At 26.1% G+C, this 26,785-nt stretch overlaps 9 protein-coding genes across 14 annotated transcripts; 3 read left to right on the top strand and 6 right to left on the bottom strand.

Annotated features, from left to right (window-relative positions):
* Window positions 1–91: 91 nt before the first annotated feature.
* On the bottom strand, window positions 92–4,055 carry LOC106792244 (codanin-1). 3 transcript variants are annotated; one of them, XM_014758515.1, is made up of 10 exons: window positions 3,331–4,055; window positions 3,128–3,260; window positions 2,990–3,061; window positions 2,647–2,807; window positions 1,973–2,572; window positions 1,675–1,917; window positions 1,218–1,580; window positions 966–1,131; window positions 626–894; window positions 92–544 (listed from the first exon to the last, which is right to left on the bottom strand). In XM_014758515.1, exons 1-10 carry the CDS (start codon window positions 3,610–3,612, stop codon window positions 398–400), a joined length of 2,436 nt encoding a protein of 811 aa, XP_014614001.1. In that variant the 5' UTR covers window positions 3,613–4,055; the 3' UTR covers window positions 92–397. The 3 variants fall into 3 exon arrangements, with proteins under 3 accessions (XP_014614001.1, XP_014613999.1, XP_014614000.1); XM_014758513.1 differs by having other exon boundaries at window positions 2,990–3,260; window positions 3,331–3,678; window positions 3,804–4,055; XM_014758514.1 differs by having other exon boundaries at window positions 2,990–3,260; window positions 3,331–3,678; window positions 3,927–4,055.
* Window positions 4,056–4,348: 293 nt separating this feature from the next.
* On the bottom strand, window positions 4,349–7,029 carry LOC106792245 (cathepsin L). Its single transcript, XM_014758516.1, has 7 exons — window positions 6,853–7,029; window positions 5,950–6,063; window positions 5,719–5,871; window positions 5,445–5,648; window positions 5,153–5,358; window positions 4,929–5,080; window positions 4,349–4,844 (listed from the first exon to the last, which is right to left on the bottom strand). The coding sequence occupies exons 2-7, from the start codon at window positions 6,043–6,045 to the stop codon at window positions 4,636–4,638; spliced, it is 1,020 nt and encodes a 339-aa protein (XP_014614002.1). The 5' UTR covers window positions 6,046–6,063; window positions 6,853–7,029; the 3' UTR covers window positions 4,349–4,635.
* Window positions 7,030–7,886: 857 nt separating this feature from the next.
* On the top strand, window positions 7,887–8,882 carry LOC106792248 (NADH dehydrogenase [ubiquinone] 1 beta subcomplex subunit 4). The gene is made up of 3 exons (XM_014758519.1): window positions 7,887–8,107; window positions 8,429–8,572; window positions 8,637–8,882. The coding sequence occupies exons 1-3, from the start codon at window positions 7,976–7,978 to the stop codon at window positions 8,703–8,705; spliced, it is 345 nt and encodes a 114-aa protein (XP_014614005.1). The 5' UTR covers window positions 7,887–7,975; the 3' UTR covers window positions 8,706–8,882.
* Window positions 8,816–9,790, bottom strand: LOC106792247 (trafficking protein particle complex subunit 5). Its single transcript, XM_014758518.1, has 3 exons — window positions 9,455–9,790; window positions 9,073–9,382; window positions 8,816–8,997 (listed from the first exon to the last, which is right to left on the bottom strand). The coding sequence occupies exons 1-3, from the start codon at window positions 9,619–9,621 to the stop codon at window positions 8,899–8,901; spliced, it is 576 nt and encodes a 191-aa protein (XP_014614004.1). The 5' UTR covers window positions 9,622–9,790; the 3' UTR covers window positions 8,816–8,898.
* A 184-nt stretch (window positions 9,791–9,974) lies between these two features.
* On the bottom strand, window positions 9,975–14,241 carry LOC106792252 (WD repeat-containing protein 6). Its single transcript, XM_014758521.1, has 13 exons — window positions 14,073–14,241; window positions 13,804–13,981; window positions 13,557–13,730; window positions 13,338–13,485; window positions 12,986–13,219; window positions 12,507–12,918; window positions 12,247–12,399; window positions 11,769–12,175; window positions 11,512–11,700; window positions 10,933–11,447; window positions 10,399–10,838; window positions 10,157–10,319; window positions 9,975–10,073 (listed from the first exon to the last, which is right to left on the bottom strand). The coding sequence occupies exons 1-13, from the start codon at window positions 14,137–14,139 to the stop codon at window positions 10,016–10,018; spliced, it is 3,138 nt and encodes a 1,045-aa protein (XP_014614007.1). The 5' UTR covers window positions 14,140–14,241; the 3' UTR covers window positions 9,975–10,015.
* Window positions 14,242–14,590: 349 nt separating this feature from the next.
* Window positions 14,591–18,259, top strand: LOC106792249 (alpha-1,3-mannosyl-glycoprotein 2-beta-N-acetylglucosaminyltransferase). Its single transcript, XM_014758520.1, has 11 exons — window positions 14,591–14,812; window positions 15,041–15,170; window positions 15,412–15,514; window positions 15,598–15,743; window positions 15,862–16,086; window positions 16,191–16,329; window positions 16,409–16,637; window positions 16,867–16,971; window positions 17,071–17,161; window positions 17,330–17,500; window positions 17,572–18,259. The coding sequence occupies exons 2-11, from the start codon at window positions 15,066–15,068 to the stop codon at window positions 17,683–17,685; spliced, it is 1,428 nt and encodes a 475-aa protein (XP_014614006.1). The 5' UTR covers window positions 14,591–14,812; window positions 15,041–15,065; the 3' UTR covers window positions 17,686–18,259.
* Window positions 18,260–18,418: 159 nt separating this feature from the next.
* On the bottom strand, window positions 18,419–19,601 carry LOC106792243 (NADH dehydrogenase [ubiquinone] 1 alpha subcomplex subunit 8). The gene is made up of 3 exons (XM_014758511.1): window positions 19,242–19,601; window positions 18,853–19,028; window positions 18,419–18,787 (listed from the first exon to the last, which is right to left on the bottom strand). Exons 1-3 carry the CDS (start codon window positions 19,368–19,370, stop codon window positions 18,571–18,573), a joined length of 522 nt encoding a protein of 173 aa, XP_014613997.1. The 5' UTR covers window positions 19,371–19,601; the 3' UTR covers window positions 18,419–18,570.
* A 618-nt stretch (window positions 19,602–20,219) lies between these two features.
* LOC106792242 (zinc finger C4H2 domain-containing protein) lies at window positions 20,220–21,925 on the top strand. 4 transcript variants are annotated; one of them, XM_014758509.1, is made up of 5 exons: window positions 20,220–20,448; window positions 20,598–20,769; window positions 20,887–21,068; window positions 21,223–21,432; window positions 21,546–21,871. In XM_014758509.1, exons 1-5 carry the CDS (start codon window positions 20,390–20,392, stop codon window positions 21,673–21,675), a joined length of 753 nt encoding a protein of 250 aa, XP_014613995.1. In that variant the 5' UTR covers window positions 20,220–20,389; the 3' UTR covers window positions 21,676–21,871. The 4 variants fall into 4 exon arrangements, with proteins under 4 accessions (XP_014613995.1, XP_014613993.1, XP_014613994.1 ...); XM_014758507.1 differs by having other exon boundaries at window positions 21,208–21,432; XM_014758508.1 differs by having other exon boundaries at window positions 20,222–20,448; window positions 21,208–21,423; window positions 21,546–21,925.
* A 1,219-nt stretch (window positions 21,926–23,144) lies between these two features.
* On the bottom strand, window positions 23,145–25,653 carry LOC106792253 (major facilitator superfamily domain-containing protein 8). Its single transcript, XM_014758522.1, has 9 exons — window positions 25,620–25,653; window positions 25,376–25,526; window positions 25,058–25,301; window positions 24,744–24,832; window positions 24,418–24,637; window positions 24,206–24,305; window positions 23,973–24,107; window positions 23,791–23,900; window positions 23,145–23,690 (listed from the first exon to the last, which is right to left on the bottom strand). Exons 1-9 carry the CDS (start codon window positions 25,649–25,651, stop codon window positions 23,179–23,181), a joined length of 1,593 nt encoding a protein of 530 aa, XP_014614008.1. The 5' UTR covers window positions 25,652–25,653; the 3' UTR covers window positions 23,145–23,178.
* Between the last annotated feature and the right edge of the window lie 1,132 nt (window positions 25,654–26,785).

The raw sequence follows: 26,785 nt of genomic DNA, 5'->3' as shown, positions 1-26,785 counted from the left end.
TTTGCAATTCGTGCAAATTTACAATAGAATAAAATACGAGATGACGTAAAAGAAAAATATAACATTTTTATTTTAAAATACGTAGCACAGTTTTTCTTATAAAATAGATAATGGTGCAATAATATACAGCCCCATTTCAAATAGAATGAATTTCCAAATAAATTGATTTACAACATACTTCGTAAATTTGTTTACAAGTATAGATACAAAATGAGAAGTATTCCTCTCATGAAAATAAGAATAAACAGTAGAAACATAATTTTCTTCCTGTTGTCATGACAATAAACAATGTACATTTATAAAATTCCTATAATTTACAGAACTTCTTTTTTAACAGGCTAAGAATTTAAAATATATCAATAGAATATATATATATATATATTGAAAAAAAATTAAACTATAAGAAATCATCTCCAATTTCTATTTCACGACAGGTCTCTGCTATCCACCCGAGCAAATATCTAATTTTTTCTGTTTTCTCATCAGTCGACTTATAACCCGCAATACTTTCGTAAAGGCACTTTGATAAATGTTTTAATATAGGCTGTAACACAAAAACATGATATTATATAATTAAATAGGAAGAATTTAAAATAAAATTCATGTAGAAAATTGTTAAACTTACTACAGGCCAATCGTGCCTAAATAATGCCACGTACTGATCGCTCAAAAATTCAATATCAAGGACACTTTCCTCCAATAATCTTCTTAAAAATTGTCCATACATCAACCATGTTCCATCAGTTTCAGGTTGTGCAAGTAACATAACGTTTCTTGGGCTCAACAATCTTAACATAGGAGTATCCGCTTCAAATATCTTAAAATTATCTATAGTCCATATCTTAATTATCAGGTCTTGAATATCCCGTGTAAATAGATCCATTCTATGTGCAACTAAAAATAAACATAACATATTAAAGAACATTACATTATACTTTTAACATTATTAATCAATTTAATCTTACTTAAAAACAAGGAAAAATCAACGCTCAATAAATACAAGATTTTTTCCGGTCCTAGAACCAGATCAGCTCTTTCATTCAAAATTTGATACATTTTATTCAATATTGTTGTCACAGAAGTTAGAGTTACATTTTTCCGATTATTATCCATAATGTCCCATATTTGTAACTGAAAAAAGAAATAAAACATTGTTAATTTACTCATTTGCATATTAAACTATTAAAAAAAGAAAAAGAAATATAAACAAAACATACTCTAAGTTCATGTATAACATCGCTCGGATTGGGTGCAGCTGGATTATGGACTTTTTCTTGGGTTACAGATAAAGTATTATTATTTCTAATAAACCTATTAATTTCTAAATCCATGTCTTTATGAAACAATGAACCACCAACAATGTGAGACTGTATCCATTGATTTATACGTTCCATTGCTACTCTGTAAGCTATTTTTATACACATTTCTTTAACAGGCACTAAAGAATCTTCTGCTAAAAGTGATTCAATAGATTTCACAATTCGACTTTCGCAGAATTGTGGAATAATTCTATCACACTGTTCTTTCAAATCTTTTGAAGCAGTACTAGCCAACATAGACATTTCCTTTGTCAATAACGACTAAAATAGAGAGTAGAAAAATGATTTAAAACAAAAAATTATATAACAATACGATTTAAATCATGCGAAGTAAAGAAAACAAAAAAAAATTCACCTTTAATTCGTTAATCTCTGTATTATTATTACCGTTTGTTATAGGATGCGTTTCTTTATGTTTTCCTTTGTACTTTTTTTTCATAATTTCTCTAAAAACATCTAAATTCGTTTCTCTCGCGGATGCCAGTAAAGTATTACAAATATGTTTAACACAAGTTGACGCAACTCTTTCGAAGACAAAATCAACTGTTTTCCGAGTTGAAGTTGGTTGGCCGTGGAAAAAAGCTTCTTCTAACTGCAACTGTATTGAAAATTGTAATAATAATACCAAAGTTATAATATATAATCTGAATTACCTCTAAATGTCTCCTACTATTGGCCCCAAATTTTTGAAGTTGACTAGATATTGGTGTTATATGTTTGTTTGGACCTCGCGCATTATGTTTTACATTTTTTTTTGACACAGTTTGTAGTTTTAAGTCAATTATAGGACAACATTTACCAAGAACCCCATCATCTATTATATCTAATTTATCTAAACAATATTTATCAGGTGTAACAGAATCAACAGATTCCACAGACGATATTTCATACGTTTGTGCTAACATTTTATCAAATCGCCGCTGTGTTTTTAATTCTTTCGTTTCATATATTTCTTGCCAAGTAGAACAAAAATCTTTAGGAAAATTTGGTAACTCGAAAAACCATTTCAACGTAGATTTAAGTAAAATTGCTGTTTTTTGAGACATAACACTGTCAGAAGAAGCAAAATCATAAGTATTGATGCTCCTGTAGATATAATACAGTAATTCTAAGACTGGTTTGTAATACGTTAATCGAAGAGACACTATATCCATCATTGCTAGGTACTTTACTATCCAAGGAATACTCAAAGACATTTTTCCTTCCATAATTGCATTGTGAAGACAAGATTGTAAATTTAACGATGGTACAACCTACGGATATTAAATTTTTGTAATATTTCATATATTTATACTTATAATTAATTAATATTTAATTTATTACTTACACTATTTCTAATTTCAATTTGTGCTGTTATTATTTCTTTATTAGTGCATGATTCTAATTTATAAGGTAAAGATATAAGTAATCCCAACATTTTAGCAAGTAGTCTTAAACTTGTTAGACAAGTGATAAAAGTATGTTTTGTTTGCTCATCCACTATAGTTTCTAAAATACAAATAAAAAGGAATAGAAATTAATTCGGTACCATAAATAAATAATAAATTTGTTTTTAAAAGGTATCGAATTTATTTCTATTAATATTTATTATTAATATATAGAGAGAAAGAGAGAGAGAGAGAGAGAGATAGTAATTTATATTAATTTATTAATTTATGCATAAAAAATACCTGAATCTTCTATTTCGCTGCTAGTAAACTGAGTCTTGTTTAACTCTATAATTTCATGTACTAAACAATTTTCTAAATGTGTATAAAATATTGGATTAAATGCATACAATATAAAATCTCTAAAAAATTCTTGAGTACCAGGAAAAGATGGAACGCGAACATCATTCTGAGATGATAAAGGAGTAACCAATCTTTTTCTAAGCTGTGTCAATTTTTGTGGATCAATGTGTTTTAATGTTTTAAGAATATTATCGTCGTCAACAATTTCTTCCTGAAAACAAAAAGTTTGTTGTTTACAATATACATAAATTATAATAATTTAAAGTATATAATTAACTTACTTGTTGACCTTTTTGTATACAAGATATGAGAAGTTGAGATTTAAATAATCTTGCAAAGTGAGAATAATTCGTAGCATCACTATGCTGGGTGAGCACAGATCGAATCTTTCCTACCAAAGCTACCTGGAAAGCCCATCCTGGTACCAAATGGTTTTGCTCCCATATCCTCAAAATTTCATAAAACGTGTCTCTTTGCTTTCGAAAAGTTTGAAATGCAATTGCAGATGAGAAATGTTCACGATTGTCAGTGTCTATTTGAAAGCATACATTAATTTCTCCCATTGCGTTGGATGTTTACAAAAACAATCATAAACAAATCCTTTCAACTGTATATAACATTTCCTACGTCTACACAAAGAAACATTTTACAATAATTACACGATTATATTCTTCACTCTTTAATTTAAGTTAACACATTTATAAACATATTTAATTATTTAAATATTTGACTCTCTCCTATCTTTTTCTCCCACCTTTTATAGGTTATATTCACTAAACATATGGTACAATTTAATATATAAAATAAAATGTGAATACATTTAAATATATATCATAGAGTAACATAGATTATATATTATTATATTTACTGTCTTGACCATTCATATTCATTTTTATCGATATAAACATGACATTTTGATTCTTCGTCAAATTTTAACGTGTATCGTCAAACATTTAGTTTCTTGTTTACAACGAGAATGAAAAGAATTGACCTATGACAAAAAAAATGAGTGACACCAGCACCATCTGATGACAATAATATGCAATTAAAAACAATAGTCAAACCGATACGAATTTCGAAACTGTACTTTTAAACAAATAAATACGCTAAAAAAAAATAGGCTACGTGTAAAAACAGCTCAAAACTTCAAACCATTATTCTAAATATTATTTCTATTGCATTACATGCTTACATGTTCATTACAAATAAACACACATATACGCATATATACATTAATATAAAATATATAGTTTACACATATTTTAATTCAATAAAAATAATTATTTATGCAAGCATATGTATGCATAATTTATTATAACTTTCAATTCCAAGTATAAACTTCTTAAAATTATAACCCTTTCAAAATTAAATTTCAAGTATACATTTTTTATTCGCATGTATATAAAAAAAGATAGCTCAAATATAAATTAAAAACAATGGTAATAATATGCAAATTCCAAATACAAACGTACATTAAACACTAAAATTATATGCTTTAGTTTCAATAGTTTTTGTTTTTAGTTATTTACATTTGTCATGAAGACTTGATTCCCAGCAACACTAACTTCATAATGTACTTCTTGTTTTTAAACAAGCGGATAACTGGCACTTGAGGCCACACCGCAATGATTATTCTTATTTCTTGCCATTTTAATGTATCCTTTATCACCCCAAGTTGTGTCCCAACTATTTTTCACTAACCAATAATCTCCTCCTTCATCATCAGTTCCATATCCTACTATTAGTACTCCATGATCCAACTGTGTATCGGAACAATCAGGTTCGTAATAAACTCCTAAATTTAACAAGCCGAAAATATTAAATTATAATAGTAAATGGATCTAAGAAAATATAAAAAAAATATAAAAACATGCTGAACCTTCAGAATAAAATTGGAAGGATTGGTGAGAAGCGTCAATAGCGATGGATACTGGTCCAATAGTTGCAACGGCAGATTTTAACTTCTGTTCGTCTCCTTCTGGAATATCAACATATCCAACATCGACGGCACCACTGTTACGTGGACTGTACCTATAAATCAAAATAATACATATATTCTAATCTAAAAATTTGTTCCATTAATAACAAAAATATATTACTTACCTGCACTTATCATTTTCTGCTTCATAAGGATAACTTTGTTCTGTATCAACGCCATGGTTATCTTTAATATATTGGAATGCTTGATCCATAAGACCACCTCTGCATCCATTATTACCATATTTTCCAGAACAATCGATCAAGTTCTGTTCACTTAAGGACACCAAATTACCAGTTTTTCTAAAATTTTGTCCTTCCAATGCTCCTGTCTATAAGAATTGTATTATTAATAAATATCTGAAGTGATATTTATAGTAAAAAGATCAGTTAATTTGTTTAAAATATAAATAAATACCGATGAAAATGCCCAACAAGAACCACAAGCTTTTTGATCTTTAACAGGAGTAACTGCACCTTTTTCTCTCCAATCAACAAAATGCGGTAATTCAACATTAGCTGGTTCAATGTATGAAGCACCAATAGGTTTTCTTTGTTCTCTTAATTGATGATTTATTGATTTGTTAAAACCATTCAATGATTCCATGTACTCGTAATGAAGCTATAAAATAAAAATATTAGAAATGTAATATATCAATGTATGCTTTAATTGAACAATTTTCTTTACTCACCATATCACCAAACTTATTTATTTTTAATTTGTAAGTAACTTCACCAAGTTCAAATTTACGATTGTGCAACGCAATCTTATGTTTGTTATCCATGAATATTTTCATTCTGACTTTTTCCTCAGAATTAGTTTCATAATTTTTTTTGTGTTCAAGCTATCGAAGATCAAATTTCATGTTAAAAAATGTTAATAAAGACAATAAAAAGATAAACTTCAATTTGTTTATAATTACCTTAAACGTTGTCCATTCTTCTAAGATAAGATCAAAAAATGAGATAGCTTGAGCAGCAAATACTGTCGAAATTAGGAAAATCAGTAATATCTTCATGTTTGTAGATTAATTCAACTGAAAATACAAAATGTTAAATTAATTATAATTAATATTATAAATAATTTTAATAAAGCTAAATAATATTTAGGATACACAAGAGATTTGATATGATGAGAAAACGATTCTGACTTGTTCAATGGTAGATTATGATTGTAGTCATTAAATCATACGAAGAAACGATTTATTCATAATTCTTCCATCTACTTCCTGGATTTATATAACGATATAAATAAAATTCTTCAAATTAAAATAATGAACTCGATTTACGAATAAAATTAACTAAGTAAGAATTATCGAGTTCAAGTTAAAAGAAAAAAAAACCCCAAAAAACAAAACACATTGCATATCATTCAAGATATGAAAGCTTTGCGTCATCCATTTTGTTTTGTTTCTTTAATAAATTAGTACACAAAAATATAAACTCTAATAATTATATAATAATGCGATTTATTATAAAATGAATCATAAGTTTAATTATTAAATATTAATTATATGCATCAATACGATATTTATTTGATATGATAGAACAAAGAAAAAAATTACCGGTCAATTACATGTAAATCCAAACAAAACAAAAAAAAAGGAAACAACTTGAGAAGCAACAGATCCTAATATAAAAAGACAAAGCCATCTGTTAAAATATAAAATTAATAATAACGTAAACAAAATATTGTAATTTGTTATCTTGCACATAAAATATATTAATGAGTCATACGATATAGTCAAATTGGACATTTAGTATGATTCACATTTGAACAATGACTTGTATCATATATCTATACATATATAATTAAAATAACTTACCACAATAACACAAAGAATCACTAAGAATTTAAAACGATACGTTCTCGTTGAATATTTCAATGCTTATGAAGAAAAAGAAAGGCGCAACGTTATTATATCGAACCCTCCCCTACGTCACGTGATTCATTGCTTTTTGTCCTCATGTTACTTTGTTCAACAGTACATGTGATGATTTTATCTTTTGCTTAGAAACACTTTTACGCATTATATTACACGATATCTATTGAAATGTAAGCTCGAGAATTTTTTTTTTTCCATTGCTTTTCCTCATGTGATTAGATAATCTGAAATATCATATAACATATATATATATATATATATATATAATTGTCTATATTTCAATTGTCAATTTGATGTTAGAGTTCAAATTTCTTTAAAATTAATGTACATGTTTATTTTATACACATATAAAACACATATATATGATTCATAATCCTATTAAATGAAACACAAAAATAACTAAAATCATTTTGTTTATCTTATTAATTAATTAACATGACCATGACCAATAGGCATTGTGATTTTCTCATAGATTTGTCATTTATCCATATGAATATATGCTATTGTTTATTTTATTATAGTTTGTTGTGTTTCAATTATATTAATAATCGAAAAATATTCCAATAAACATTTTAAGTACTTTTGTATGACGTAATATCGATCAGGGAATAAATATTACTAAGAATAAAAATTACATTCATCTTTTACATCTTTATATTCATCTAGAAATTGACGCAATTAAATCACATGATTGAAACAAACAGACGTATGTGCTCATTTATTATTTTTCTTTTTTATATATTTTTATTATTTACCTCGTAAAGATATTAACTTATTATATTTGTATTTAAATACAATCATGGAAAACAAATAAATTTACGAAGAGATAATGTTTTATAAAAATAATATATATAATATGTGTATAAACAATAATGTTTACTTTTTGACTATTTTTTTTTATAATTGTATTAAACTTAGTGAATTTAATGTTTTGAAAACAAATGATATCTCACAATAAGTCGAATCTATCTTAACTCCGTTAACCCTGGGTATATCGTTACCATACTATATATAAGTTTTACTTGAATATATCCTCGAAAAATTGAGTACACGGGAAAAGGTCATGTCTGGAAACAAGGTGTACGATATTTCTCCAGATGAACGTGAAGTTAAAGAATGGAAATATGCCAGACGTTTAGAATTAAGAAACGAATATTTAAGAGAATTGCAAGATCCTCGACGAGTTGATCCGATTGTGCGTAATTCCAATGGGTTAACCTAACCTATAAAATATTCAACTCTTAAAAGTATTTAAATAATTATTAAAACGCGTTTAGTTACAATAGATGATTGGAAAAGATATATTTATATTTTATATATATATATATTTTATATATTTTTTAATTTCATACTTGTATTATTATCATTATTACTGAAACATATTAAAAGTATTATATAATATTCTATAATGATTGTTCAGTATAATCTTCTAGTACAAAAATTAAATAATTATTTATTTAATGAAATGTACCTATATTTATGATCAATATTATGAAATAAATATATTAAATTACAGTTAGATAGAGGATGGCAAAGATTTTATGCTACAAGAGTACAACTAGAATATATTTTTAAACCAACTCTTTTTAATACCTTCCTAATGGTTGCTATGACAGGAGGTTTGATATGGAGTACTGCAATGATTTTAAAATCATCTAGGGTACGTATTAAATGTTAATAATCCATATTTCTTCTTTTTACACAAATTGATTTATTATTTCTAGGCTTCTAAGGAAAAGCTTTATCGTACAGGTCAAGTATCGTACCAAGATAGAATGTTTAAATTCCAATAAAGAAAATGCCTTTTGAGGTAATGCAGTTCAGTAGAGAGAGAGAGAGAGAAAAGAATATTATAATAAAAATAAAAATGTAATATTGTACGTATGAAATAATTGAAACTATAATGTTTACATGTTTACCTGTTTACTGTAATTATTATATCATATTACAGTAAAATAAAATTAATTGTATAAATAATCTTTTTTATTATCGATCTTCAAGTTGTTTATCACGCGCTATAACTGCATCATCAAATTTTACCATATAAGTTGTTCCCTTATGCCAATGCGCAGTAACTTTTGCTGGCTGCAATGAAAAAAAATAAGTAACTTTATTTATGTATATCATTTAAAATAATATACTTGTTAATATTATACTTACAAAACCACAATCGCAAAGAACAGCTTCTACTATTCCAGCTATAAAAGATGCACAATTTAAGCTTCCCTTATCTTTTGGAACAGAGATAAATTTATTTACCAAAGCTTCTTTTTCAATAATATAATATGTCCGTTCATCATCGTTAGCATGTTCTAACTTATCAGCTTCACGACCAAATAATGACTTCCACAATGTACTTTTAATGAACAGTAATATATTTAAAAGTTTAATTTCACGTTTCCCACCTTTTTCTCTTACAACAAGAAGATCAGTAACTCTGTGTCCAATCTCGGCACCTATTTCAGCTAACCTAATTGTTTCAATTCAAATAATTCAATTGTACATTTACTTAGAAAATAAAAATCATACAATGATAACTTACTTATTTTGTAATTCTGGTACAGTATAAACTCGATTTTGACAATATTGTACAAGTTCTGAAAATAAAAGAGCAAAGCAACTTAAGCTAACCTCTCCTTTTCCTTTGCTCAATGATCTATCAAGAATACTTGTCCGTGGCCGAACTGCAGAAATTGTAATACTTGACATTCTTATCAAATTTTACTTTCCCAAAATTTACTTAGTCATAAATATTTTCTTATGAATATGATAATTATCTTACAATTATTAACGATCTGACAGTAGTTCCAAAACAATTCATTAAGGCTAGTTCATAAACCTTACGTTTGATGTCAAGTAAGCGCTCATGTATACACTTCATATAAAATACAAAGAATTTACATACAAAAAAAGAATTCTTCCTATTTTTGACAATTGTGTTAAATATTTCTTCAGAAATTTTTATAACATTATATTTGAATGTACAAAAGGTAATTTATATATCTAAAAATAAATTTTATATTTATATTATATTACAATTGTACATTTTTTTTTTTTTTAGGGTATATGTATACTGCAAAATGTATATAAATTTTGAATCATTTTAAACAGATAAAAATTCAAAGCCATTTCCATATATACATAAAAATATATCGTTAGACCTGAAATAATATTATTATTTTAAAACTAAATTATTAATTTTGTTAGAAATACTTATAAAAAATATTAAAAATATAAATCTTACTTTATAGAAGTTGATAATACCATTCCTTGTACATCTGATACAGATGTAAATTCAGTAGACAATAATTCGGCTAATATTTTATTATTGTTATAGGAGTAAGTATGTATAATAACTTGTTGATCTATACCAACACTGAATATTTTGTTATTTGCTAACTTAACACCTGTAAATAAAGTAAATTATGATACTATTGTACTATATTCTTATGTAATGCAATATTATACTAATTGCATTTTACAGACCTGTAATTTGTGCGTAATGTACAGACGAAATGTTGTGTTTCGACAGTATTTCTACAGAAATAGTTCCGTCTTTTAAAATACAAATTTGAAATAAAACAAGACAGAGGAGATTGTCATCGCCTCCGGTAACTAGAAGATACTTATCTTCAGTTATAGTTTGCAAATCATAGCTATTTATTCCTGATTGATGTAACTGCATTATTGCGAAAGGTATTATGTCAATGTTTTGTAGATTAGAATTACCTGAGATCATATTTTTAAATGCTTCCAAAAAAATGTCAGTAAAATTAAAATAACGTACAATACCATCAGTTGACATTGTCATTATAATTATAATTTTTTTCAATTCTAAGACATGAACTTTTAAAATGCAACGAGCGGTACATTTAGTATATAATATAGGATGGATATCTTTTGTAGAAATGTTATAAATGAATATCCTACAAAAATAAAAATAGAAATTAATAAATAAAATAATCATAAATGTGTATTATGTAATAAAATAGAACATTTTTATCGTTATGTATACGTCACCTTAAATATCCATCAGCACAGGCTATAAGTAAAAATATATAAGTTGACTTCAAAGAAGGACAATAGACTTTAATATCCATATAACGGGTTTCAGGTTCAATAGCAAAAGATTGTTTTGTTTTTTGCCATTGTTTTCTACGGTTCTTATCTTGACCAAATAACATGTGAGAATTTAAATCAACGCAAGAAACGCTTTCGTTGGATAACACATCATCATCCCATCTAATATCCATTTGCCAACATTTTATTTGAGCTCTGCCACCGCATGAGAAAATTAAATATGTGCTAGTCAATTCTGTCTTTTCTAAATTGAAAATAGCTATAGACTTTATACTTGAAATATGTCCATCCATGATACTTAATGTTTGAAATGTATAGTCTTTTTTTTTTAATTCTGGTTTATAAATATGTGTAAGACGAAGTTTACAATCTTCACCTCCAGATATATAAAGTTTCTGATCGATCAAGTTCATTATAGGTTGTACATTGTAAATTTCTTTGACATGAGAACCATTCTGAAATAACGCAAAAGTGTTGTAATATAGATTACGATTCTTACACTGTATTTTTAATACATACCAGTATAGTAGGAGTAGATAAAAAGAGAGAATTTAAATGATGATTGGATAAATAAATTTGCTTATTTCTAATATATGCAAATTTAATATTTTCATTTAATACCAGACAATCCACTGATCTGTGTCCACCTCCACAAGAATATTTTACTGCTATTCTTTGATGATGCAAACTGTATATTATAAATTCAACCTGCAAAAAGTTCTTTTAATTTATTGTACGTATTCTTTTTTTATATAAAATTAAACATAATTATATACTTCTTTAAATCCAGTAATAAGAACATCATCGCCAATATTTAATACATTACTAATCCAATCCATTGGCATTTTTATGCAATACAAAGTACGTAAGAAGCTCTTATTGTCGATCATAAAAATATCATAAAATCTTATTATGCCATTTCGTCCTGCTGTTATCAATTTCTTTTTCAATACAGCACATAGTTGAACACCTATTTTTCCGTGAACTTTATAAATAGTTTGTATTGGTTTACTGATATTTTTGTTTAAATTTGCTTTGTTTAAAGACTGATCGTGCATTTCAAAAATATGAAGACTTCCTGCTCTATCTCCACAAACAAGTAAATTTTGATAAATTATGGCTGCTGTTATCCAACATTCTCGAGAGTGAGGTAGTGTATATTCACTATGAATATATAGTTCATCTGTTAAATAAAATTGTATTTAACATAAACTATAATAGTTTTTATATAAACCAATATTTAGTAGTACGTACTGTTAGGTGTAATGGCAAGTATTCGTAAAGAACCATTTTCTCCACAAACTAGCATTCTATCATCCTTCAACCATTGCAAAGAGAATATTTTTGATTCCATTACTTTTTCCTCTAACATCTGATACAAGTATTTTTTGTTTTCCTTGTCTATTTCTAAAACAAATATAATAATAATATGAAAGTATGAACATATATATATGTGAATAATAATAAAATTTAATTTATATTATTGTTAGACAAATATAGATACAAACATGTACCTGTGTATATTGTTATATATCCATTCCTTGATGCAAAGCTAATATAGCATCTACACGACGAAACTTGCATTATGCAATAAGAACTATATCTTTCTAAATACAAAGATTCTCTAAGATGCAATGCGTCGTCATAACATGCTAACATGCCTCCTTCGTGAAATATTAATAAAGTTCCACTGTTTAAATAAGATACATATTTAGGAATGTGAGATGTTTTAAATGATGATATTATCTGTAAATTATTGTTCGGAGCACTTATAAATGGCCACATGTGTATTGCGCCATCAGCACCACCCGTAAATATAGTTTTATTATCTTCTGAAATATTAATACTCCATATCGGTGCTCCATGATGCGCGAATAGTTTATTTAGTAATAGGCCATTTAATGACCAAATACATATCAACGAATCCTAAAATATATAATAATGATATTAATATTTATATTTTTCGTTGTATCATTTGAATGAACGCACTTACCTCACCTATAGTAAAAAGAATGCCATTTCTGATAATTGCTCTCCAAACTCTGGCAGCATGACCAAACATTGTTTTTACTAATTTGACTTCAACATTTTTCCAATCTATATCATTTTTACAAGCTAAAGAATTTGATATGTTTTCTATTACTTTCCATAATCTAACTGTTCTGTCATCAGATGTAGAGCAGATAAAAGATGTGATGGGATCATAAATGACAGAAAAAATTACTCCCTGAAAAATTTACTAAAGATTATTATAAGAAAAATATTGATCATTATTATAAATATATATAAATCTTGATATAATTTATATAATAAATTTATATGAATATTAATATTTGTATACTAACTTTGTGTCCAATTAAACGGTGCAATACTTTTGCATTTTTATCATGATCAGTTGCATAGTTTAATTTCCATATTAATATCTCCTGAAATACAGTTCCACTAAATATAATCAAATCCTTAATCGTTTCACCTGATATAGATCCACCGTAGCTATGCATAAATTAAGAAAAAATGTTTCGAACTGCTTCGTAGTTTAATTTAATAAGTAATATTAAGGATACAGTATACATTTTTCCTCACACCATGTCTGCTGATATTTTTTGTCAGAAATATCATATACGTATACGTTATTATGTGCAAATAAAATAATTAATAATATTCGTGTATTAATGGTTAAGCATTTAACAGCTATTATCCAATCGTTAAACCAAATTGTTTCGACATTTTGCTTCATCCTGGAAAATAAATCATCACAATCTTGAAAACATAAAAAATGTAAAAATATAAAAACAATGTATAAATACTTACAATATTGTATTTTTAATTTTGTCAATATCATAAATGCACAAACATTTGGCACCAAATAAAATTATACAATTATTAGATGCTTTAACAATGCCATGTATATTATTTGAATGAAAATTCAACTTATACTCTAATTCGTAAACATCACGTTTTTTGAAAATATGTAAAATACATCCTATACCTGTAAATAATATTGTAATGAAATTCGAATATTTTATTAAAAAATTTAAAAAAAGAAGTTTAAAAAAAATTGATGTTTAATGTTAACTAACCTACAAATATATAATCGTCCATAGAATGTATAGCAAGTACATCGGTAGATAACAATTTTGAAATCATTTTAAAGAGAAAATGATATCATTTCCTTAAAGGTATAGTAATTTATGTTATTATAATTTCTTAACAATTACTTAAATTATTTAAAAAATATTTAAAACTGTATATTTAAGTACAATCAGAACTTTAAAGTAAAGATTATAATCAACTACTATTAACACATTAAATGTATTATTTAGTAAAAAGAATTAATAATTTTTCAAACGAAATTTTACACATTATTTTTATAATTAAAAATTTAATAAACATATCAAAAAATATTCCGACAAATTTATAAATATATAAATCAAGCATCTAAACACACGCGAATTATCGACATTTAAAAAGTCGATTAGTAAGTCGATATATATCGATAGATAAACATTTCAAACTCGAAATGACCGAAATCGATTTTAACGTAATCAATCGATAATCGCACTAAACAATTCTTTTTTATTTTCTATTGCATGTAAGATTATCGGTACGCGTGACGTTGCGTTGACAGTCGTGTCAAGTTTATCTAACTAAATTTTGTACATTACTCTTGGGAGATTTGTCATATATAGTAATATCAAATAATTAAATTAAATTAAAAATTTGGTATCAATGCACCACACCGAATATGATTACATTACTTCAATTCAACTAATACATGATTATTTAAGGGATCGTAGAAAGGTCCTTCGGTAAAAGAATGGTAAGTAACCTATAATTGTATTTAATATGTTTTATATGCATTTTTTTAAATTAATTTATTGCTTACTATTAAATGACATATTAGAAAAATATGGAATTATCATATGCAATTGATAATTTATGGGAGTTGTAATAATGACAAAAAAAAAATATATAATGTCTTAAAGAAAATCTGAATTTTCTTATTTTAATTAGTAATTGTTTACTTTATTAAAAATATTTATTACAGTTGAGGTGACATTTCTAGTTCTGCCATGCGGAACAGGTCAGTTGGTATTATTTTTGGATCTCTTGTCTTATGGGGTGTGATTACATATTTCTTATTTCTTGATCAACCATCAGGCAAGGATCAAGGAAAGGTAATTTATTTATTTATTGTTGTATTTCTTTTCGTAATTCAATCATTTATGTATTTTATAATAATGAATAATTTGATGTAATATAAGAACTCTATTATAAAAATAATTAATAGCAATAGATTAATTGAAATAAATTTACATTTACAACTTATTCATAAGAGAAATGATTCAATTAATATAATAATGTAAAACATTGGATTTTTATGTGTACGAAATTAATAATAATATTATTTGTTAATAGCAATATAAAGTTTCTAAACAAATTACCAAATTAGAAGAAAGACTAAAACATCAAATTGCAATAAACAATGAATTTTTTCAAAATCTTGAGGAAAGTCGTAAAAGTAAGTACATAGAACAACCTAACTTACGTTAACATTTAATTCTTATAATATTTGGATATAATTTATTTCTTTTTCTTTTTCAGAGTTAAAAGAAAAATTGTCTATCGCTCGTCCAGAAATAACCATTCCAAATAATAATCAATTACATGATATTAATGTTAAAGTCTTTGAAAAAAATGTTGATACAGAGAAACGAACAGATTCTAAGAATTTTCAACATTCTACAAAGGTCTTTGTACAACTTGTGATAGTTCCTTATCCCCTTACGCCTGATAATTAAGTTTTATTTGTTTTTTAAATAATATTTAATCTTCTTATATTAACTTAATTGAATTTTGTTCTTACAGTCAGAAGAAATAATGAAATCAAAAAAATCTTTGCCTAACGGAGATCCAATAATAGCTGTACTAGTCTTTTCATGCAATCGCATTACAGTTCAAAGATGTTTGGATCAATTGATAAGATTAAGACCTAGTGCAATGCAATTTCCAATTGTCGTGTCACAAGATTGCGAACACGAGCAAACCGCAGAAGTTATTGCTAAATATGGAGATAAAATACTGCACATTCGGGTACAGTTTTATAATTTATATCATAGTTATGTAAAAAAATATTTTATTATTATGAAAGTATACTGTATAACTGGTATATAATTTTTAATTTTTTTGTTTTTCAGCAACCTGACCAATCAGATATAGACATTCCTCCTAAAGAGAAGAAATTCAAAGGATATTTTAAAATTGCACGTCATTATGGATGGGCGTTAAATCAAGTATTTTTTGAGCTCGGATATGAAACAGCAATTGTGGTAGAAGGTACTTTCCGTTTAATATTTATATATAAATATAAATAAAAAATGTATAGGTATCTTAATCTATATTAACAAATGTTTAGATGATTTGGACATAGCTCCTGATTTTTTTGAGTACTTTTTGGGTACTTATCCTCTGCTAGTATCTGATCGTTCCTTGTGGTGTGTCTCGGCATGGAACGATAATGGTAAATCTGGTTTGGTGGATGAGCATGCACCACACTTACTATATAGGACAGATTTTTTTCCTGGTTTAGGCTGGATGTTAACTCGCCAGTTATGGCAAGAGCTTGCACCTAAATGGCCCAAATCGTAAGCAAAATATGCTTGTTGATAGTACTCCTCGTTATCGATTAACTTTTTCTTCCAAACTGTTTATATATACGTAAATAGAAAATAAGATTTTTGTTCTAAATATACATAATGTACATAGAACAAATTAGAACAAATTAGAAAAAATATTCGATTAGATTAGAGATATGTTTATTAGCATGTAAATATCAGAATTATTTTTGCAAACTACATTTCATTTATATTACAGGTATTGGGATGACTGGATAAGACAACCAGAACAACGGAAAAATAGAGCCTGCATTCGGCCAGAAATATCAAGAACAAGAACTTTTGGAAAAATTGGAGTTAGCAAGTACGTTAATTATTTTCCTCCTTACATTCAAGAAATAGCAATTATTATTTTATAATAATTTTCTACGTATTAATATTTTTAAATATTTTAATTTTATAGTGGATTATTCTTTGAAAAACATTTGAAATTTATCAAGCTGAACGAAAAACCTGTGCCTTTTACAAAGATGAATTTAAACTACTTGCTGAAAGTAAGAAATAATTTATTATAAACAAATTTATTTTTTCTCTCCTTCGATAAACAATAAATAATACATTTTTTTATTCTTTTTGTTTTTTTGTTTTGTTTTATAGATAAAAATATAATTGCAGGGATTACTTTTATAAAATTTTATAAAATTATTATCTCTTTTATATAGGATAATTATGATGTATCTTTTATGAATGAAGTACACCACTCTAAGGTAATTACTTATTCAGAATTAAAAAGTGGACACGCAACAACACCAAGTCCTGTTAGAATATTGTATTACACACGACTCTCGTATAAAAATACTGCAAAAATGCTTGGTTTAATGGATGATTTTAAGGTAATAAGAAAACAAGTTATATGATAAATTACTGTTGAAAATTACGTTCTAATTTACTTGGAATATTTCAGAGTGGCGTACCTAGAACTGGATATCGAGGTGTTGTTACATTTTTCTACAATGGTAGAAGAGTTCATTTGGCACCAGCTACAAATTGGAGCGGTTATGATATTACATGGAGCTAACACATAATAGATCATTATGATTTGTAGATTCTACAAATATCATAAGGATCTATCCTTATCATTTAATAGACTGAATGAACATATGAGTAACAAGGGATTAACAATAAGTCTATAATACCAAATACTTATTAAATAAACAGCAAGAGCAGAGCTTCCAATGCGTGCACATCGTTTCTCTTATGAAGTCTGAAACTACTGTTCATTTCATGATGCTTTATGATGAAAAAACTAGTTAAATTTAGAGAAAGAGAAATGCTGAGTGCCTCAAACGTCATACCCACCGTTTATATGTACATATATAAATTAATTAACTCTAACTATATGTACATTGTAAATACAATTGTATTGTATCTTAAATATCAATTATGTGGATATTTCTTTTATCGGCAACAAGTTTTATGCATTTATGCCATGTGTACAGGCCGACATAATTTAATTTCTATTTACAATAAAATACAGGTGTTGTTTTTCCTTTAATTTCTTATGCTTATATTACTTAGGACGTCGAAATATAAAATAGAAAGAAGGGTAATTTATATTGATTAAAATTTCTATTATTGGTGTTAATATATTCAAAATTTTAATGTATAGAATAATTTTTTGTTAATTATTATGTTAATGTCTAGTCGAAGTTTAATTTTACTATATATTATTTGAAAAATAAACTTACTTTACAAATACTACATACTTTTATTGTTTTCTCATATATATATATATTAAATGAATAAAATGCCTTCACTTAATGAAATTTATTCGTCTACTAAAGTTTCCATATAATAATACAACAATGTACAAATAACAATTGTATATTATTGTAATGTTATGTAATGTTAAATAGGATTAATACAACTTCTAAAATGTTGACTTTACTAAATAATAAATAATTTAAGAAAAGTAGGACCTGTTACCAAATTTAGCAGAATGTTCAGGTTTTCCTTCTGGCAATGGTGGTAATGCATCTGGAAATTCAACAGGCTGGTATTTTGGTTTTGGTCTTTGAGAATCATGTATTTTAGTTTCGCAAAAGTATCCAAAAGCAGGTCGTTCAATATTGAGTTTATCCAGTATGCATTTATCGACAACTTCTTGAGTTTTTCGACACCTATGACAGAATAATTATTTTTAATCACGTATAACTTTATGCTTATAATTTAACAAACTTCTTACTCTGAAAACTCCATCGTTCCTGATGATCTTTCTAAACAAGTAACATATTGTTCAAAATCTTCTCTGCAATTTTTCTTTAGTTGTTTAAAAAATTCCAGACCACAAGCCGTTAAAGCTTTACCTTCTTTTAAACAAACTCGTGCATCTTTTTCTTCTTCTTTGCATAACATGAACTCCTAAACAAGAAACAAAAATTATTGTTAACAGGGATAAAATTTTATAAAATCTCTTTTTAAATAAAAATAATATTTTTAATTTTAATATTTTTCTTCCATGTTGATTATGTTCAAAGAGGAAAAATATTTTTTGAGGTTATCAAAGAGGTAAAAATGTTACATAACTTCTAACATTATAAGTATAATACGAAATATAATTAAAAAATCACCTACATTTCTTTCCCATTCACACTTTTTACCCATGTAAAAAGAAGCTGCTTGTAAGACAGGATATGGGACATTTAATTCTGGACTAGCCAACTCAGAATCATCGGGTAATTTAACTTTTTCAGTAACAACCATTTTTTATTAATAATTTTCGTTTCGTTATCAACGATTCCGTGTTAATAATATTTTACGTGTATACGATCTTCAATAAATTATTGTAAAAGTGTTGAGAAGCAAATGTATGCTTCCCAGCTTTTTAAATTTAATGTCACTTCTTAGTTTCAACATATAATATATACTTAACAACTGTACTACTACATGCATTGAAGTCTCTTCCTTATGAACCATAAACATATTAATTGAGAATTGAAAGTGCATATAACTCATCCAATGTATTTAACTTTCTGTAAATGCGATTGTTGATAACAAAATCATTTTTATTAATAATTACAATAAAATAAAAAATTATATATATATCCGTGTATATTATATATGTGTGACATGGACAAAATATTAATATCTCATTTTGGTATTAAATAATAAGTTTTAAAAAAGAATAGAATAAAGAGACATAGGAAGGAAATATTATTTAATATATAGTAATGAATAGATTGTGGAAGTTAAATAATCTAAAGGATAATATTAAGAATACAGAAGAATTTGTATATAGAATTATTATTTTATTTTAAAATCTTAAAAAAGCTGCATATCAAAAAGAAATAATTTTTTTCCTGAATCTGTGAAAATACATATAAGTGATTGGTACTCCTTCTTTTTTTTTTTGAATAATTTTAGCATAATAAGCGTTATTTTGTACTACAGTGCCATCTGAACGTTTAAATCTCTAGTAAACTGTAATAAGCTATAAACAACATGAAACCGACCCTTCCTTTAAAGAATTCTTTTTAATTTGTATTATTGTTCTATATATATATATATGTCCATATAATTATGTTAATTTACAATTAATATATAGTTTGTAAATGACCTAATATAATTTATTATTAAATCGAAATACTATTGTTTGTCTTGAATAAAATTCTTTTTTTTTTATAATCTCCTGCCATATATGTTATTTGGAACAAAGGGGAGGCATTAGTGTAAATTCGTGTACGCCCATTATAACAAATAAGAACTTATTGTTAACTTTTACAATGTCAGTTTCTGATACCACTGTTATTTTTGCTAAACTGGAGGCTCTTAAAGAAATCAGGTTTGAACTTTTCTATATTTATATATTTCCTATTTTTTTTAACTATGTGATAATCAACAAACAAGAAAATAAATGCAAATAGAATATGCTTTGATAAATTAATGTATTACTTAATTATTTTTATATATATAAATTGTCTAAACTCTTAGAGCTAAAACTGTACAACTGGAAAAACTAAAGCAAAGAATCTTGCAAGAAGTCGAACAAACAGAGCATGAGGAAAAATGTTTATTAGAATATAAACAAGAAATGGATTTACTTATGCAAGAAAAAATGGCACATGTTGAGGAATTGCGCCAAATACACGCAGACATTAATGTGGTAAAAAACAAAGAATTATTGTAGAAGTTCTTTAAATATTGTAACTAATCTCTTTTATAAAAGATAAATATTTTTATATCTCTTATAAACCATCAAATATATTTCATATTATCGTAGATGGAATCAGTGATACACCAAGCAGAAAAAGCAAGAAACAGATCACGGGAAACTGCCAAACTTATACATAATAGTAATTATCAACCGTTAAAACATGATATCGATAGAATGCGTAGAGAAGTATTAGGTTTAGAAAGATTACCAGAATTATATGAAACAGAGTCGGATCTTATTTCTCCTGAGTAAGTATAGTTTTGTTATTTATCGATGATAAGAATAATAATTGATATATGTTCACACATATATAGGTAATATTCATCAATTTCTAAACATTTGTGTTGTTCAGAGTAAATTAGATAAATTAAATTTTTTATCGTGCAGACGGTTTATTTCCAGTTATTTTGAAAGACCGATGCAAAAAGCAGAATGGAGAGTAGAAGTTCGTGGCGAAGATTTATTACCTCCACACAGTTTACATCATCCTGGGCATCCAGGTGGTTCAGCTTCCTTTCTTGCTCCTCAGCCTCTTCAAGGACCTAGTAAGCCAGAGCCTAGACCATTGCCCCCTGCTCCTGGCCCACCTGCTCCAACATTCAGGTACCACTGGTATATCTCCAATTTAATCTATAATATATTTACATATCTATACACACGTTTACATTTACACCGTGTAATTAATTTAATTTTTAATCATTATATTTACTGTGATTTTATTTTAGGCAACAACCACCACCAATGAAGTCATGCCTCTCATGTCATCAACAAATCCATAGAAATGCACCGATCTGTCCTCTTTGTAAAGCTAAATCTCGATCACGTAATCCGAAAAAACCAAAGAAGAAAGATTAATTATAGTTGTATATTTTATTTATAAGATGCATGTGTGCTTTAATTTTTTACTTTTTAAAAATAAATGGATTAGAAAGTGTCATAAATCTGATATGATTAATATAATTTTATTTTATCTCGAAATCAAATGTCATTGATATATCGAAATTTGTTTGAAAATATTTTATAATATTCTATTGTTCATTTTATAATGTTGTTAAAAAACCAATAGATATATCATAAAATCTTATAATTATATAAATTAAATAATGAAGGAATTAAAAAAAAGTATTATTTAATATTATTTATATATATTAATTTATAAAGTTTTTGATTTTGGAAGGAATCTCTAAATGTAATAAAATGTAACAAAAATATACTTTTTGTATTTGAAAAGTTACATTAATATAAACACTGTTGCACACAATAGAAAAAATAGAAGTAACTAATCACGTTTTGTTTTTGTTCAACCATTTTTTTTATTTAAAATAATGTATTGCTTTTATATATATGTCTCTCTATATATATATAACAAGTTTTATTCTTTAATATATAATTTTTATATATAATATAAATGAATTTTTCTAAAAATATTATTCATGTAAAAATTATTTTTTTCACAATAAAAATTTGTACACGGTATATATCTTATAGTAATGCAATATGTTCCATGTAAATAATATATTTCAACATCAACAATATTATCTTTTAATATATATATAACAAATTATTTCGTATAAATTGCATTGCCACTAAAAATAACATTAATTATTATAATTTGTATATATATAAAAGTTATATCTTTTTATACTTTTTATCAAAATACACATCTTTTGAGTTGCATATTCAAGTATCACATTAGAGTTAATATAAGTACATTAAAATTTAATTTTTTGGCAAGAATATACTCAACAATATTTCAAAATTATTTTTCTCAAAAACAAAGTTTTATATAAACAAATTTCATTCTACGTATTCGACTTAGTTTTTCATGTAGAATCACTCCCTGCTCGCTTGTATCATCAGTTATAGTATACTATAATATAATTAGATAATTTGGTAATAATGCTCGATTTAAATATTTCTAAAATGAGAGACAAAGTATACAAAGAGAGATTAGTTTATACGCTTTGAAAAATTATATCTATGGTTATATACAGATAGTTTTTCATATTTATTATATATGTATATATATTTTTTTTTGTCTATAAACTCTATCATATGATAAAAAAATGTAAATAGGCATCAAAATTTATTGCATCTTTTATGTCATTGTAATATCATTTATAGTAATATCATTATTTACGTATAATTTGTGACGATAGTTGAATTTTCATTCATATAACAGAATGCAAGTAAAATGTTTGTTAATACTATTGAAGACTCGAATATCAATTTTATTTTCTAATGTTTTTTTTTAAATGAGAAAGTAAATATAAATAAAATGAATAGTATTCATATTATTATTATGGATAATAATATGATATCAAAAAAAGGTAAATTTCAACTTTCTCATAAGAATATTTACGTTTTGTCATAATTTATCACAGTATTAGATTTATTTATTTGATTTATTTCCTCATTATCAGATTTAACTTGAACTAAAGGTATTGTAATATCTTGTTTCTGTTCTTCTCCTATGTTATTTTTATTAACTATAATTGGTGGTATTAAACGTTTATTAACTATCTGTAACCATACCATCGAAGCTATTAACATTAGTCCAGTAACACCAAAAGTATGATATGTTCCAAAACGTGTGTAAATCACACTAACAAATACTGGTCCTAAAACCCTAGAAGCACATCCAGCACCTGTCATTAATCCCATCCAAACACCTTGTGGTCGTGGACCAAGAATTTTACTAAATATTGTTTGTATTAATGTAACTCCTATAGGATAGCCTACACTAGTGAAACTATATCCGATAATAAATTGGGTTATAGTTAATTGCGGGGTATATTTGCACCATTCTTGAGTATTATGGCATCCTAATATTTCTGTACCATTTTCATCCATAGTAATATTGTTAAAGACTAAAAAAAAAAAATATTAAATAATTTGTAGAAGCTATATAAGATATAATTTGAAGTTAATATAATAATAATAATTAATATATTTAATTAAAAATTATACCTCCAAAGTAAGCTATTTTTGGAGGATCAGGTCCCCATGGAATACAAAATAATCGTCCAATAACCATAAATAGAAAACCACCCCATAACATTAATTTTCTTTCAGCAATTCTATAAAAAAAAAGTGTAGTTTAAAGTAGAAATAAATTTATGTTTATTTTATATTGTGAAATATTAATTTACCTTTTACAAATAGGTCCAATCATTGCAAACGTAATACACGCTATTACACCACCAATACTCATTAACAATCCCAAATAATATAAAGATTCAGTTTTAGACCAAGCAAATTGATCCATCGTAAGAGGAGTACCTAATCTGAATAATACAAATACAAATATAAATATCAATAATAAAGATTTAAATAATTAAATATATAATATATATCTGTGAAGAGATCATAAATATTTTCTCACGTTTCTAAGAGGACAAAATTAAAAACCAAAACAAAAAAAGCACAAATTAAAGTCCAAGCTGCTAAATAATCAGGCTTTATTGCTTTCCATGTTTCTTTTTCTGCAATATATAATAATATTTAATAATAAAAATGAATAATTTAATAATAAAAATGAATAAACAGGCAAATAAGAATTTAAAAAAAGTAAAAAATTAATATTGTTTTTAGTACCAGTAGTTTTTCCACCATTGCGCATAGCTTCTCTGATAGCAATTTTATGCTCTTTAAAGTTCCATGGTAAAAATAGAATGAAATTAATAATTCCCATAATAACGTTTATCCAACCAGTCATTGTATACATATTTAAAGGTAAACCTAAAAAATATATAGTTTTATCACCAAGAGGAGTAACAGCAGCTTGTAAGCCAGGTCCTACTATAAATCCTAAAACCTAAAATTTTAATAGATAATAAGTCTTCATTGCATAAATATTATTATGCTTAGAAATAAAGAGAATTATTTAGCATGCGTGCTTGTGTGCTATACAAGAATATCACCTGTGCAAGTGTAATCATTGAAACCGCCTTAGTTCTTTCAGCAAGTTTTGTAGCTGCGGATAAATATGATCTAGCTACCGCGATATTAGCTGAAAATAATATAAAAAAAATAAAATTAATTAAAAACCTATTAACGTTTGCACTTGTTGCTATGACTTGAATTAAAATAATGAAAGTAGTATATATAAACAGAATTTTAATACATTACAATCCTATTGTTTTGTTGTTCATTATATATTTTGATTCAAGTGTATTAATAGATGACACAAAATAGATAGATAATTGATAAATTAAATAGTTGAATATTCATTAACCAGAACTAACTCCAACGAGGAATCTGGCACTAGCCATAAGAGCCTTTCTATCACCTGGTAAAATTTCTAGGACACTGTACATTGCGGACGCATAGATAAAAAGAAGTAATGTAACTAAAAGTGGCAGTCTTACAGATCCTCTTTTGTTACCCCACCAACCAAGTAACGGAGAGAATAACATTTGACCTAAAGGATTAGCCGCTACTACATATCCCATATATTCTTTTCCTGCTGAACTATCCAACTGTAATAAAAGTTTAAAGTAATCAATATACTTTTATGTTTAATTGAATCTTTGTTATTTTATATTAAATATACCTTATCTAAATATGGCCAGACTCCGGTTAGAATTATACTAAATCCAAGAGACATAAGAAACATAGTGAAATAAATAACGTATATACTTCTCCATCGTTCTTTCTGTTCCTTGATTGTTTCTAAGTCATCTCTAAGTGTATTAATGGATTGTCTGAAAAAATGAATTAAATATTTGTATTAAAAAATTAAGGTTAATATTAATAAACTCTTAGATATATCTTTATATTGTTAATTGAAATAATACTTTTTGGTATATATTTTCTTGAGCCAGTCCATTAAAAAATATGTAAATATTTCTTTATAAAAGTATTTGTGATTTCCTAAAAAATAAAATATTAGAGATAAATCAAGTTTAATTCTAAGGACTGTATTAATTATATCGGTTAACTGATAAAAAGAAAACTTGCAGAATGTACAAATAGATTAGATGTTACTATGCGAGTAACAAAAAAATTGTATCTTTGAACACAATTTCAAATAAGATAACATGATCAAACAAAGGTAAGCGTGAGATGTAGCATTCTGCTTTAGTTATTTATAGCAGTTTATATTTATAAATTTGAACAAAATGGAGATCATTTAACTAAATATATATTAAAGATTTATAGTAAATTGTTTAATCTTACTTTTGTGTTGTTGTATAAATAGAATTTGTAAACCTTCGATTAAATATAATTAAAAAAAATTCAAAAGGTTAAGTTGACATATTTACTTGCATACACATTGCACAATTCTTTTTTGTTTATCACAAAATTTTGTTATCAAATATTTAATATAATCGTACGTCGATGAACATGAATATTAATAAATTAAATGTCATGAAGAAGTATATAAACGCATTATTTGTTGTCTTATGCACTTATCAGAGGAAGGTCATGAAAATGCATTGATAATAAATTGTAGAATCTACATAAAATTGCCTTAACTTATCGAAGTTATGTGTATAGTGAAAAACTAGGGAACTCATGTTCACATATAATTGATATACATTTTAATCATAATGAATTCCTTCATTTTAATAGTAAATGTAAAGGTTTATTTAGATACGAAATTAAAAAATATAATTAACAACATTTGATAATAATGCAATATTAAGAATGATTTTACAATTATATTATCTTGTCAAAATGTCCATTCACTATATCGTTTTTGGGGTTTACTTCTTACAGAGTAACTCCACTTATATTTATAGATTTCTAATTGTTGTTTGTTTTTAAATGTATATAAAATTTAATTACACATTCACTATGTGTACACTACTAGTTATTAAAAGTTACTAGGAAATAAGAAAGTTTCAAATATATTGAAATTCTAGTAACATGGCTACGGCGAAATTGGTAATAGTAGTGCTCTACCTTTACCTTACCGACCGAGATCTGATGGTAAGTTACCATCAGAATTACCGACAGT

This window comes from Polistes canadensis, unplaced genomic scaffold, assembly GCF_001313835.1.
Source record: "Polistes canadensis isolate GaletaPanama2010 unplaced genomic scaffold, ASM131383v1 scaffold_397, whole genome shotgun sequence".
NCBI classification, from domain to species: Eukaryota; Metazoa; Arthropoda; class Insecta; order Hymenoptera; family Vespidae; genus Polistes; species Polistes canadensis.
This window is presented reverse-complemented; position numbering and strand designations above follow the sequence as displayed.

Bases quoted from the DNA above. Each gene is read 5' to 3' on its own strand.
- LOC106792244 (XM_014758513.1), bottom strand. From the start codon at position 3,612: ATGGGAGAAATTAATGTATGCTTTCAAATAGACACTGACAATCGTGAA. The intron at 2,573-2,646 runs GTAAGTAATAAA...TAATATCCGTAG, and splicing joins AAATTGAAATTAGAAATAGT to GTTGTACCATCGTTAAATTT. The intron at 1,132-1,217 runs GTATGTTTTGTT...TTCTTTTTTCAG, and splicing joins ATGTTATACATGAACTTAGA to TTACAAATATGGGACATTAT.
- LOC106792245 (XM_014758516.1), bottom strand. From the start codon at position 6,045: ATGAAGATATTACTGATTTTCCTAATTTCGACAGTATTTGCTGCTCAA. The intron at 5,081-5,152 runs GTAAGTAATATA...TTTGATTTATAG, and splicing joins GCAGAAAATGATAAGTGCAG to GTACAGTCCACGTAACAGTG. The intron at 4,845-4,928 runs GTTCAGCATGTT...TGTTAAATTTAG, and splicing joins CTTCCAATTTTATTCTGAAG to GAGTTTATTACGAACCTGAT.
- LOC106792248 (XM_014758519.1), top strand. From the start codon at position 7,976: ATGTCTGGAAACAAGGTGTACGATATTTCTCCAGATGAACGTGAAGTT. The intron at 8,108-8,428 runs GTGCGTAATTCC...ATTAAATTACAG, and splicing joins CTCGACGAGTTGATCCGATT to TTAGATAGAGGATGGCAAAG. The intron at 8,573-8,636 runs GTACGTATTAAA...TATTATTTCTAG, and splicing joins TGATTTTAAAATCATCTAGG to GCTTCTAAGGAAAAGCTTTA.
- LOC106792247 (XM_014758518.1), bottom strand. From the start codon at position 9,621: ATGTCAAGTATTACAATTTCTGCAGTTCGGCCACGGACAAGTATTCTT. The intron at 9,383-9,454 runs GTAAGTTATCAT...TGAAACAATTAG, and splicing joins GTACCAGAATTACAAAATAA to GTTAGCTGAAATAGGTGCCG. The intron at 8,998-9,072 runs GTAAGTATAATA...TTTTCATTGCAG, and splicing joins TTCTTTGCGATTGTGGTTTT to CCAGCAAAAGTTACTGCGCA.
- LOC106792252 (XM_014758521.1), bottom strand. From the start codon at position 14,139: ATGATTTCAAAATTGTTATCTACCGATGTACTTGCTATACATTCTATG. The intron at 11,701-11,768 runs GTATATAATTAT...AACTTTTTGCAG, and splicing joins TTATTACTGGATTTAAAGAA to GTTGAATTTATAATATACAG. The intron at 10,839-10,932 runs GTGACGTATACA...TTATTTTTGTAG, and splicing joins TGTGCTGATGGATATTTAAG to GATATTCATTTATAACATTT.
- LOC106792249 (XM_014758520.1), top strand. From the start codon at position 15,066: ATGCGGAACAGGTCAGTTGGTATTATTTTTGGATCTCTTGTCTTATGG. The intron at 15,171-15,411 runs GTAATTTATTTA...ATTTGTTAATAG, and splicing joins CAGGCAAGGATCAAGGAAAG to CAATATAAAGTTTCTAAACA. The intron at 15,744-15,861 runs GTCTTTGTACAA...TTGTTCTTACAG, and splicing joins ATTTTCAACATTCTACAAAG to TCAGAAGAAATAATGAAATC.
- LOC106792243 (XM_014758511.1), bottom strand. From the start codon at position 19,370: ATGGTTGTTACTGAAAAAGTTAAATTACCCGATGATTCTGAGTTGGCT. The intron at 19,029-19,241 runs GTAGGTGATTTT...TTTCTTGTTTAG, and splicing joins AGTGTGAATGGGAAAGAAAT to GAGTTCATGTTATGCAAAGA. The intron at 18,788-18,852 runs GTAAGAAGTTTG...ATTCTGTCATAG, and splicing joins GGAACGATGGAGTTTTCAGA to GTGTCGAAAAACTCAAGAAG.
- LOC106792242 (XM_014758507.1), top strand. From the start codon at position 20,390: ATGTCAGTTTCTGATACCACTGTTATTTTTGCTAAACTGGAGGCTCTT. The intron at 20,770-20,886 runs GTAAAAAACAAA...ATATTATCGTAG, and splicing joins TACACGCAGACATTAATGTG to ATGGAATCAGTGATACACCA. The intron at 21,069-21,207 runs GTAAGTATAGTT...TTTATCGTGCAG, and splicing joins TCGGATCTTATTTCTCCTGA to ACGGTTTATTTCCAGTTATT.
- LOC106792253 (XM_014758522.1), bottom strand. From the start codon at position 25,651: ATGGACTGGCTCAAGAAAATATATACCAAAAA. The intron at 24,638-24,743 runs GTGATATTCTTG...TTAAAATTTTAG, and splicing joins CAATGATTACACTTGCACAG to GTTTTAGGATTTATAGTAGG. The intron at 24,306-24,417 runs GTACTAAAAACA...TATATATTGCAG, and splicing joins CAATGGTGGAAAAACTACTG to AAAAAGAAACATGGAAAGCA.